We start from the raw sequence: 12057 nt of genomic DNA, 5'->3' as shown, positions 1-12057 counted from the left end.
CTCTGAACGTGCACTGGGGGAATGGGGAGAACAACTCCCACCTCCTTCCAAGGAGTAGACTATTAGAAACAACTTCCAGTGAGGCTTCCGCAGACTCTTTCTGAAGAGAGTGGAAAGAATGGAGGGATCACTTCCCATCTTTCTCTAGCAAATTTGATGGTGTTAGGGGGAAATCCTTAGGTTTCAATGGTGGGGCCCAGCTGAAAAACGTCCTGGGATTCAATAGCGCGCGCTTACATTGTGGCAAGGGTCATAGAAGGGGAAAGGTCAGCCAGGGTCATGGGAGGGTTGCCTAGCGTCTGGGAACTCCCACAGTGGTTGCTGTGGGAACATCAAGAGACCTCCAGTGTGTTAACATCCTGTAACGAGATTCAAAAGAGCTCTAGTCTTTGCACATTAATGAGTTTTTAACTTGGGCTAAGTCCTCCCCACCAGAACCCCACCTTCCAAGTTCAGATCCTCTTTAATCCTTGGAAAGAGGGAGCATTACAGAGACCAAGGCAGTGTGATGGGGGAAAAAAAAAACCCTCCAACCTACTTGGTAAGACAGGATTGAGGAGGGGAAGAAGAATCCTCTGAGCCATACTGCACATTGACTGCTCTTGACTTCCTGGGGAGCCACTGCTGAGAACATCTGGAGGAGAGATTAACCCTTTGGGGGCCTTATTGCTTTTCTCCCACTTGCGTGATTATATTCACGGTCTGGTGGCTACAGCAGCAGCTCTCCAGGATCTCAGGCAGAGGTCTTCCCCATTACCTGATACCAAAACCCTAAAAAAAAAAGGTCGACGAGGCCCAGTATTGCATCTGGGAACCTTGCGTATGAAAAGATTGTGCTCTACTACTCACTTTACACGCTTTGCCCTAACAAAATCCTACAGTTGTTACATTAAAAAGTGTAGTCTAAACCAGTGGTTGCCAACTGTTAGCCCATGGGTTTCATTTATTGCCTTCTTGACCCTTTGCAACTTTCTCCCAAAACAAAGTCGTTGTTTGCATATGGCATACTTCTCCATTAATTGTGTATCAGATCTCGTCTAGTATTTGTGCTGCCTCATCATTTAAAAAAACACCAACCTATTATTTATTCATTTATATAATTAAATTATAAACCACCCTATACCCGCAGGTCTCAGGGTGGTTAACAGGATTAAATCAGAATATAAAACCACAAAATCTGTAATCCAAATTCAGAAAACAACCCAATATAGACCATCAAATTTTAAGATTCATGAGCATTTCCCTTTCCCTCAGTGCTTCCATAATAGCAGTGTCAAAGTTGGCTAGATTAAATGAGTGAGAGCATGGGGTAGAGTTGAACATTTGAGTGGTGAAAAAAAGACTTGATCCATCAATTGGTCAGGTGTTGGCAAACTAACGGTCACTTATTTTTATGGGTGCAGTCCAAACTCACTCCCACAACCACAGCCCTGTTCACATGTGTGTTTAGTGGGCAGGGTGGGATGGGTAACACAACCAGGCCTGCACATGCTCTAAACTGGCACAGTGATTAGATGGCAGCTGGTGATGGCTGTAAGACCAATTCGGGATCCAGCAGATTTTGGTCTGTTTCCACCACACCCCTTGGAATGCCCCATTTTGGGGCTACCCCCTGGCAGGGCTATCACCAGCAGATCTCTTGTCTGTTCAGAGGCCCACTCACCTGGGAGAGCTGAGCGGAGGGATGCCTCTGCTCAATCTATACCCACACAGCTTGGCATAAGTGGGGGTTGGATTGCTCTGTAAAGCATTAACTTGATTCCCAAACAGCAAATATATACTCAACAGTTTTGATACTTTCTTTTATAATTTGAGTAGCTGTTTTTCTGAAGCAATAATACTAATGTTTTTTAAAATTGCAACTTTTTACAATCAATGGCATACCATAACTTTTAACATTCAGATAGTACTCCAAACCATGGTTTGGGAAATAAGAAATTAGCCATGTGCTTGCACATTCTCATCTCCCCTTGCATGCAACTTAATACAGTACATTGCTTCCTGGTTTAATCATGCTATAGTGTTTCACTACATCCAAAATAGCAAGCAATGGTGTGAAGTGATCCTGGTTTGCCACTGTGGTTCAGTGGCCTTTCTGGCATGCTGTAGTTTGATTAAATAAGAAAGCAATGTATTTAACTGAGATCTTGAGCGGAAGTAGGAAGAGGCAGTGTGTGAGCATGTGTCTCATTCCCAGTCCTCCAAACCATGACTTGGGATATTATCTGAGAGCAACCAATGTCAGATAAGATCTTTATTGATGTTAATTGTTCACTGAAACAAACCTTTTTTGCTTTTATTTTGGAACACCAAGGTCAGCCTAAAATTCCACTTTAAAACAAATAGATCAAAATAAAAAATTCAAGTCAGTTTTTTAAAAAGGAATTGTATACAACACATAGCAGACCAATTATATGTGTATCGTCAACATCATGGCTTCATGGAATATTTGACTGCAGTCAAGTTGGCAGTCATTTGACAGTATTTCGTACTGGCATGCCAACCCTACATAGGAAAGAGAGAGAGATGTATTCCAGGAATTGCTAGTAAAAATGAAGTGAGGCAGTAGCCGAAACGAAGACAAGAAAATACCATCTAAAAATTGTATGAGTGTGATGGGGGTGCAGATATGTCTCTTCTCATCGGTGATCTCACGGGCATCATCCCGTAAGTGTCCTTGACAGTCCCGCCGCAACCTTACACACAGTAATTAGAAAGCAATGGAAATACTAGTTGGAAGAGAAGAATCTCATTTAAAGTGCAATGCTGAAATGAAAGTGGAGTGCTTGGTTTCCCCCAACACAGGCTGGATCTAGAGTGGCTGATGAAAGGTGACTATCAGAAATATAACGGCTGGTGGACAAATGAAACTAAACGTTGGCCTTTGTATGGCACTTGATGAAAATCTGCTTCTGTTTGAACGAGGAACTTGCTCTTTTCCCACCTCCCAATTCTATATAAAGCCCTATAAATCTTCCTCTAAAGTGATTCCAAACAAACTTTCTATACACCGTAATTCAGTAGCTTACAAAAGTAGTAATGGTGTTAGTACTAAGATGATGTTATCAGCTTTGATAACTTGTTTGCAGATTTTACTATATTTTATAGCTTTGGATTTAGTTGTCATGAAAATCTGTTCCTCCACTTTAAAGAATAATTCATAACCATGTTTGTTACTGAAAAAAAGCTTGAATATGCTGCTGAAAAGGGGGTCTGGAGACTAAACAATAAATGTTAAAAGCCTCCCAAGGGAGTGTTTACTATGTTTTCCTTTATCCAAACTCCAAAATACTGTGTGTATACAGAAGTATAAGATATTATTGCTTTCAAAATTTAGGACTTGTGCTGATTACAGGGAGTGGAGAATTCTGTAAGTTTTCAAAAATGGTATTCAAAAACACCTTGGTACTGGTTGGGCATCCTCTTGCTTTAAGCACCCAAGGTAAGCCCGCAGGACAGTTTTTGGAACCATTTCTTGACATTCATACATTGCATAAATGTTAAACTGTTAAATGAAAACAAGTCCCTAAGATGAGAGAGTTAAGGTACATGGCGTATGTGACATGATCGAGGTCCAGAGGGTGGCAACACAAGAACAGACCTTTTTTTGCAGGTGTGTGTGTGTGTGTGGAGAGAGAGAGAGTTAAATATATTTGTGCAATACATTATGCTATTATTACAATATTTTAAGATAAAAGCAGATGCCAGAAAACTTAATTAAGCTCATCTTGCTCTTACTTTTGGCTGATTTCGTGTCACGTTCCTCCAGGTGTTCGTCTCTTGCATTGGGCAATCTTCCTAGAGGCATCCTGCCTGCATCCAGGGCAGTCCGCTCTAGTACATCAAAGCTTCTGCTTTCAGAGAACAAAAGGGGAGAAATGGGGTGGTGGTTGAAAATGTTCATGAAATTATTCCTGTGCATTGATCTGAGGAGGGATTAGCCTTACTCACCTCGAAAACCTTTACATTTTCATAGTATAGCAGAAAGTTGCTTTGTCTCTAAAGACACTTTTTCCCCCAAAGCAAAGAAATAAAATAAATATAATTGGTTGTAAAGTATTTGCATTGGAGTGGTTTTGAGGTAAGCAGTATTGTTAGTGGTACTGGCCAGTAGGTATTCTTGCACAACCAAACCTCTAATTGCAATAACTATCACATTAAGGAAAAGCTGGAGCAAAACTGCATTTTTTCAGTGACAAAATCCTTGCATTTTAAAGGGCAGGAAAATGCAATTTCCTTAGAAGTGCTTCTTTGAGGGAAAGATGTCTAGGTTCATTGTACAATTTGAGAAGCAGCTGCTCACCTATCATGTGGGGGAAAGTATTACCCAACATGACCACAACTCTTAAGTCTGGCCACTATTTTGGTCAGCTGAAAAGTTGGAGGGAATATATCTCTTTTCAACTACCTCCCTATAACATTTTGAAGTAGACAGCAACAGGTCTGCTGATTCATTGCCTAAGAGGGTGATGATCTTCAAACTTCTAAAGTGTGGGATGCTTCACAGCAGCAGCTCCTATTTCTTCTTGAGATCTGATCCTGACAAGATTTTCTTAGTGCCCATGTGCACCTGGAATTAATTGTAGACTTTCTTTGTTGCTAGATGTGTACACACACAACCCTTTTTGCAGGCTTTGTTGTTCTGGATATTTGCAGCTAAGCCATAAAGTAGCAGCTGAAAATCAGACCTAAAGAAATAGAGACAGAAACAACCACTGAGCCGAATACTTGGATCCACACTACATTGGCTTAGAACCCAGAGCAGAAGTCGGAACTAAAATTCACTTTGAAAAAGTCAGTAAGCTCCCAAAGCTCAAATTCTTCTCCCAGAAATGCAGCTGGTTGGTGTGGATTAAAATTGGGCAGGGTGGGGAAGATTTTGAAAATAATACAGAACTCAGGTTAGTGTTTTTGAAATGAAAACACTTTTCATTTTCCAAACTGAAACTCATCCAAGGCTCTACGTTCTTGGTGCATTTTTGATTCTTAATATTAATATACAGTACATAATATAAACCATTTAAGTGAACGCTTCATTAAATATATTTTCAGCAGGACATCACACATGCATGTATTCATGCTTTCTCTTTCTCCTTTGTGGCTTGGCTCACACATCATATTAACCATAGTTTGGAACAAGCTGTGGTTTTAACATGAACAAGCAGCAAGCTGGTATACAGTGTTGTAAAGTTCTTGCTCCAATCCTGGTGCTGCACCGTGGAAGAAACTAGACAAGAGTTTGCCTTGACACCAGAACCTTGACTTACGGGTTTGTTTCTTTCCAGATAAATCATGAGCAGTAACTGAACCTTGTTCTTGGCATACTGCTCATGGTTCGTTTTGGAAAACAAGCAGCAAGCCCCAGATCAGATGTCATGTCAAGCCAGACTCTCTTATTTCCTGGTCAATGTTTTTAACTATATTTTAACCATGGCTTAATTTGACATGTGAACTGGGCCACTATATAATATTAAGAGTAGAATGGGTTGAATTTAGCCCCATCAGCAGGAGCCCAGTGCAAAGACTTCCACTTGTGCAGTGGGCCTCCTTCCCACTAATCCCCCTGTGCACCCCCTGAAATTGGTTTGTGGGGGGCGTTGGGAGATCCTCCAGAACAGTGTACCAGGGGGAGGAGAGAGGTAATAATTCATTTTAGGAAGCAGAAATGCTTGCTAAGATGGAATGATTGGAACAGTGGATAATTCTGGTTGATAGCTTCACATCTGAGCTGATCATTAGGCAACTGTTGAGTGGGGGCCAAGAGCTAAGGAACAGACCTGGGATGTCTAAACCAGAGCACAAGTCAAGAGCCAGAAGCAAAGGAATAATTGAGTTGCCCAGGCAAAGTCCCAGCCTGTACAGGAGGCCTTATTTTAGCCTTGTTTGATGAGGACTGTCAGTGGCCATGCTTGGTAGGCAGCCACTCCAGTATCCAAAAGCCATTTACTATCTAGGGAGATGCTCCATCTTGTAATCTGGGTGCTATATCATATGGTGCAGCCATTCACAGAGCCAGAGTCTCCTAGTTCTCAGCCCAGCTGTTCTTCCCATCTGTTCTGTCATGTTTGCTATTGTCAGCCGACTTGACCACTAGATTTGTTTTTTTAATGCATTGTGTACACATGATGAAGATGTACAAATGGGGTTTTCTGATAGCTACTCTAGAACTCTCTTCCTTCAGATAGTTGATTAAACCAGAGTATAGAAGCATCAAAACAAGACCTTCTTATTTGGGCAAACATGTAACTGTCAGGGATTTGGTGGCAATATCGGGTAACATGTTTGTCTTTAACACAGTTTATAGTTTTAAACAACTATTTTTTGAAATTCATTTTAAAAATGTGATTTTAAGCCTCTGTGAATTATGTGGGTTAAAAATCTAAAGAAAAGTATTTGTATGTCAGCCAGAATACTCTCATAGGGGAGCATCTTATTTCATCCTAAGAAGATGCCAAAGGGCTAACACAATTGCCAAGTGGCTTTGAATTGTTGCTAATATTCCTCTTAGGAAAAACAAAATCAAGGGGAAGCAAAAGAAAAGGCAAAGACCCAAAATGATATTGCAAAATGTCCTCATCAAATAAAAATATTTAAAATAAAAGAATTAAAATACCCAGAACATTTGGGTTGATTATCTTTCTCAGAAGTTTATCAGATTCTCTTTTCAAGGAAAAATCTCTCTTCAGTAGCTTGTTGAGTCTTCAGTGTCTCTTACATTCTGTCTTTAGATGAAAGTGCCAGTCCACAATTGCATACCAAAACTGAATTCCCTGTTACAATCTTCTCTTTCTGTGTCTTTGGGGGATGTTATTTCAGGTTATCCACTGAGAATTTGTAGAGTAATATGAATATGGCGGTTCCTTTTGCCTGTTTTTTTCCTTGTGAAAGGCTCCATCTTTTTTCATGGATACAGCCATGTAGCAAACCTTAGCCCTAGTCCCTAGCTGACTTTTACAGTTCTAAGACGTAATAACTGTTTATGCTAGGATTGCTTTTTCTTGATGGCGGTGGGATAATAGAATCAAATCTAAGTGGATGTTTGTTGTGGGATGGGTGTTCCTCATGCATGCCCCCCTCGCAAGGTCTTCATGGCATCTGTAGCATCCATAAAAGGTAAAGGTAAAGGTACCCCTGCCCATACGGGCCAGTCTTGACAGACTCTGGGGTTGTGCGCCCATCTCACTTAAGAGGCCAGGGGCCAGCGCTGTCCGGAGACACTTCTGGGTCACGTGGCCAGCGTGACATCGCTGCTCTGGCGAGCCAGAGCCGCACACGGAAACGCCGTTTACCTTCCCGCTGGTAAGCGGTCCCTATTTATCTACTTGCACCCGGAGGTGCTTTCGAACTGCTAGGTTGGCAGGCGCTGGGACCGAGCAGCGGGCGCGCACCCCGCCGCAGGGATTCGAACCGCCGACCTTTCGATCGGCAAATCCTAGGCGCTGAGGCTTTAACCCACAGCGCCACCTGCGTCCCGTAGCATCCATACCCCACCCCCAAACTTTTAATCTGGATTTACCCTTTCTAGAAAAAAATGGAAAATTAAAAAAAAACAACAATATATTGCTAGTGACCCATTTGCAATTTAAATTCAAGGCATGCAGTTCACTAAAAGAAAATTATATGAAAAAGATGTACAGATGATATTTAACGCCGGTTAAACTTGTTAAGATGTATAAAAATTCGTCTAATTTATGTTGGAAATGTAAAGATAAAGAAGGTACATTTTTTTGTATGTGGTGGACATGCAAAAAGGTAAAGGGCTTCTGGGAAATGATATATAATGAAATGAAAAAAATGTTTACAAATATATTTGTCAAAAAACCAGAGGCCATTCTGCTAGGAATATTAGGAGATGAAATGCCAAAGAAGCAAAAGAGATTATTTATGTATGCAACCACAGCTGCCAGAATGCTGCTTGCCCAGAAGTGTAAAGAAGAGAACGTTCCAACGAAAGAAGAATGGATGACTAAGATGATAGACTATGCCGAAATGGCTAAATTAACTGTGAAGGTCAGGTACCAAGATGAGGAAAAAATTAATCAAGAATGGAATTTTTTTAATAGATTGCTTTAAAAAACACCGTAAAAATGTGGAAACATTAGCAGGATTGTTGTAACATTTATGAACTGAAAATAGAATTAGGATATGAAAAAGAATTTGAAATTCTGTGGAAAAATGACTAGATGCAAGGGAAATAAAGGTGGGAAATGGAAACGAGGGGGGGAGGTCAATCAAGTAAATTTGGATTGAATATGTATGAAAATTATTGTTATAAAAATAGAAAATAAAATATTTAAAAAAGTGACAGGAGAGTCCAAAGACAGCTCCACAACAGCAGTATCTGGCTAGGGATGTCTGATGTCAGGGGATTGAATACTCCGCTGCCAACCCACTTGATCCCTCCAGACACTTCTTGGGGTTCTGACTTCACCTCCCCTAATCTGCTAGGACCCCCCTCCCATTCAAGATCATCCAGGATCATCCATCACTCCAAGCTCTTCTAAATCCTTCTCATGATCTGACCATCCTCTTCATGGCATCCCTATGAAACTCTTGTCAACCATTAACATTCTTAAGCCCCTACCAGGAAGTATCCTGCATCTCTAACTTTTGGTACTGAAAGGCAGAGGAAGGGGTAGTGCACTATGTTCTGTCATCTCTCCTAGTAGAGTAACCTAGTTGATCTTTTCATTCTTTATTTCTGATCACCACTTGCTTGCTTTTACTCTCCTCCTTGATTCTACTCTGTGATCCTAGATGAAACCCTTCTCTTGAAGGATTTCTTTGCAATTACCTCCGGTTTTCTCTCTCTTCATCTTCTCCTAATAAGGCTGTTTCACTATTTAGCTCTGTTCTTTCTACTATAATTTATTCTTCTGCCTGGTCTCATAATCCTTTCTTTCTCAGCCTTGGCTTACTTCTTACTTCCAGTCTCTTCATTCATATATTAGACAACTTGCACATTTATGGCACAGGTCCTGAGCACACTGGTTTTTAAGAAGTCTAGACTTAATGCTCACCCTTTTCCCGTTAGGCAATATTCAAAACTGATTTTTCCACAATGCTCATTGTCTCTCTTCAGTTGTTAAATTATTGCTCCACCTTTTTTCTTCTTTCACTCAGCTCCTCAGATTCTTGGTCATTTTTTTGTGATATAAATCAACTGCTGTTTATTCCTGATATTTATGGCATTTGCTTCTTTTGCCCTTTCTTTTTGGAAATTCTCTGCTGCCTCCTTTTTCCTTTATCCCCTGTTTCTTTGAATGGTCTTTCTGTTTGTCTTCATCCAAAAAAGACCTCTGGTTCTTTTATTCCTGTTTTGTCTTTTTCCCTTAAAAAGGTTTTTGGAGATCTTACCATTACCTATATTTTTGTAATGTTTTGGCAAGCTTTCCCTTAGCACAAACTGATGATTGCCTGTTGACAATCATCTAATTTATCTTATTTTCTTTATTTCTAAACTGGTTGAATATGTTTTCTTTCATTTGTTGGTTTTTCTTTTACCTAACTCTATTTGATCTTCATCAGTTTTTTGTTTGTTCTTACCACCCAACAGAAGCTACTTTTACTTTATTTAATTATCAGTCAAGTGAAGAGTGCTAATAGTCTATTCATCTTGATCTGTCCGTGTTCTTCTTGTTCTGTCCTCTACTTTCAATACTGTTGGTCATTCTCTTCATTTTTGTCTTATCTATCTAACCATACTTGCCACATTTCCATTAATGGTTCTTTTGTTTCCTTGTCCTCTTCCTCTGTCTACCAGTGTATTTAAATGTTCTGTTTTAATCACCTTGCTTTTTATTCTTGTCCATGTCTTATTTTTTAGTTATAATAATCATGTTCATGGTGACAATGTTGTGTTACTTTCTGTCTCTGATCTTTTCTTTTGTTAATTTTTCATCTTGTCTTTTTATTTCCTCATGGCTTTCTCATTCTCTGAAGCCAAATCTTTCAAAGAGAATATCATATTTTTCCTCTGGACTCTTCTCTTTCCATTTCTTTATCTATTGATCATGTCATTACTACTTCTTCTCCTCAAGATAGAGATCTTAGGGATCATTGGGGAAGAAGAGTGGACTATAAATGATTATAAACAAACTAATAAACAAATGTTCTCTTCCAATTCCTTCTTTCCTCTCAGATGTCAACATTAGTCTTGTAATTGTCAGTTGTCAGAAAACAACAATTTTAATAACATTTTCTTGTTATCTATGCCCATGCTTGGTTCCATTATTTTGTCCCGCTTTGCTTATTGTTTTAGTTGATCATTGCTTCAACCTTTTGAGTGTATTATCCAGTGTTGGCCATACTCAGAGTAGATAAATTGAAGTCAATGGGGTTACTCTGATGTAGAATATTTTTTTGGGGGGGGGATCTATTGCCCATCTTATTTTTTCTGCATGCAAATACAGTATGATCATGTTTCTGAATATATATTTAGCTTCACTTGTTACCTTTTTCCATCTTTGCATTGAAGGTTCTCTTATCTTCAGATACGTTCATTTTCTAGCTCTTGCTTATCATTTCCATATTCTTTTACTGATTATTTGCATTCCGCTAATTTTTCATTCCTTGTTAAAACCTACATCCCCATGCCTAGCCCTTTGTCTGTTTGTGCTTTTATCTACAGAAATCTTTACCAGCAAGTTTGTTTCATGTTTATTGATCAGGTTCAATTTTATAATAGTTTTTTTTTGTTAGGCTAATAAAGGAAATAAATGGCATAATCATTGCTCTGGGACCCAAGGTGCTTTGTGTATTGAATACTTGTAGTAGGAGGGGCTAAAAGGATAGAATTTAGTCCTTAAAACAGGTATGGGGCATTATACCTCCAACATCTTCCTTCATTAGACAGTGCTTTCCTATACAAATGTTGTGGAGTCTAATATACTCAAATATTATTTTTTGCTAGATCAGTCTCAATTTCAAGTCTAAGGAAATTTTCCATACAGACTCTAAAGCAAATTTTCATTGTTTGGGCTGCATGATTCCCTGAGTTCTTGAGCTTATTGATCCACTCCACACCAGTTTCCAAGCTTTGTGAGATTCCATTTTTTAAATAGAATTTGTATTAATTTTTCAAATTTTACATTATAAATTAAACATATTTTATTATACCATACATTTATTGACTTCCTTCCCTCCCCTCCTAAGCCAGGTGAGATTCTACGGGTTGCAGGTGCTTACCCAGGGTTGTGTGTTTCCTTTTAGAATGAGGGACAGTGGAGACTGTGGTGTCTTTATGATTTATGGTTTATTTACACATATATACAACCTGAGCCTATGATGGAGGGGTTCACTGCATTAACACCCCATTGCCCACAGCCTTGGATTCCAGCAGAAATTAGACATGGCTCTTTCTAGCTTGCTGCTTTACTTTTAGGTCACATCACTGGTAAACTCTGCTCTCAACTCTGGCTTTTTCTGTTGAGAAGGGGCCCCCGCCCATTTGCTGTCTCACACTGAGCCCTTTAATCCTCCACCACCTCACCAGGAAGCTAGTTTGGTTATTCCCTGGAATTAGAAGGCTTGATTAGCTTTAAACAGTTACTGGATCAAGGGATCAGAGGAGTCTGACCCCCCCCCCCAAAAAAAACCTTGTAACACTTATAAACAACAGTTTACAAGTTTAGTTTTCTGTTAGGTGGCATAGAATCTTTCCTTTTATGAAACCTAGACCCCAGCACTAACCATCTAAATAAGGGCGCCAAATAAGCCATCTCTAAAATTGCCCAAGCTGGGGAATTCAAGGAAGGAAAAAAATATGCCAATCTTTTGTACATGCTGACAAATATGCCCTGTCATGTAAACTAATATCTGCCTCCTTCCAATATTGGCAGCTGCATTCTCTTAAGTGAAAAATGTAGTGTAGAATTATCCTACGTAAACTTCTGAAATATGTCATTAGTCCTTTGAAAAGATACTTGGAGATTATGCAACGAAACACCATAAAGTATATTTATTATCCATGACAAAATATTCATCTAAAGTGCATTAACCTAACCCCAAATATTAAATTTGAGTGAGGCTCATTGTTCCAAATCACTGGAAAACCTT

The 12057-nt window shown here is 39.5% G+C and overlaps 1 protein-coding gene across 9 annotated transcripts in view; it reads left to right on the top strand.

Moving 5' to 3' along the window:
* Nucleotides 1–12057, top strand: part of FOXP4 (forkhead box P4) — a 155271-nt gene that overhangs the window by 51433 nt on the left and 91781 nt on the right. Inside the window, exon 1 of one of the 9 annotated variants that reach the window (XM_083744985.1) lies at nt 351–541. The exons of the other annotated variants lie outside the window; for them this stretch is intronic. Coding sequence (XP_083601111.1) covers nt 509–541 — 33 coding nt within the window. The 5' untranslated portion in view covers nt 351–508. Of the gene's footprint in view, nt 1–350; nt 542–12057 lie in introns of those variants that run through there. 9 annotated transcript variants of the gene reach the window in all.

Source organism: Podarcis gaigeae, assembly GCF_964106915.1.
Source record: "Podarcis gaigeae genome assembly, chromosome: 6".
Taxonomy (NCBI): domain Eukaryota; kingdom Metazoa; phylum Chordata; class Lepidosauria; order Squamata; family Lacertidae; genus Podarcis; species Podarcis gaigeae.
The sequence above is the reverse complement of the archived record's forward strand: the minus strand, read 5'-3'. Positions and strand labels throughout refer to the sequence as shown.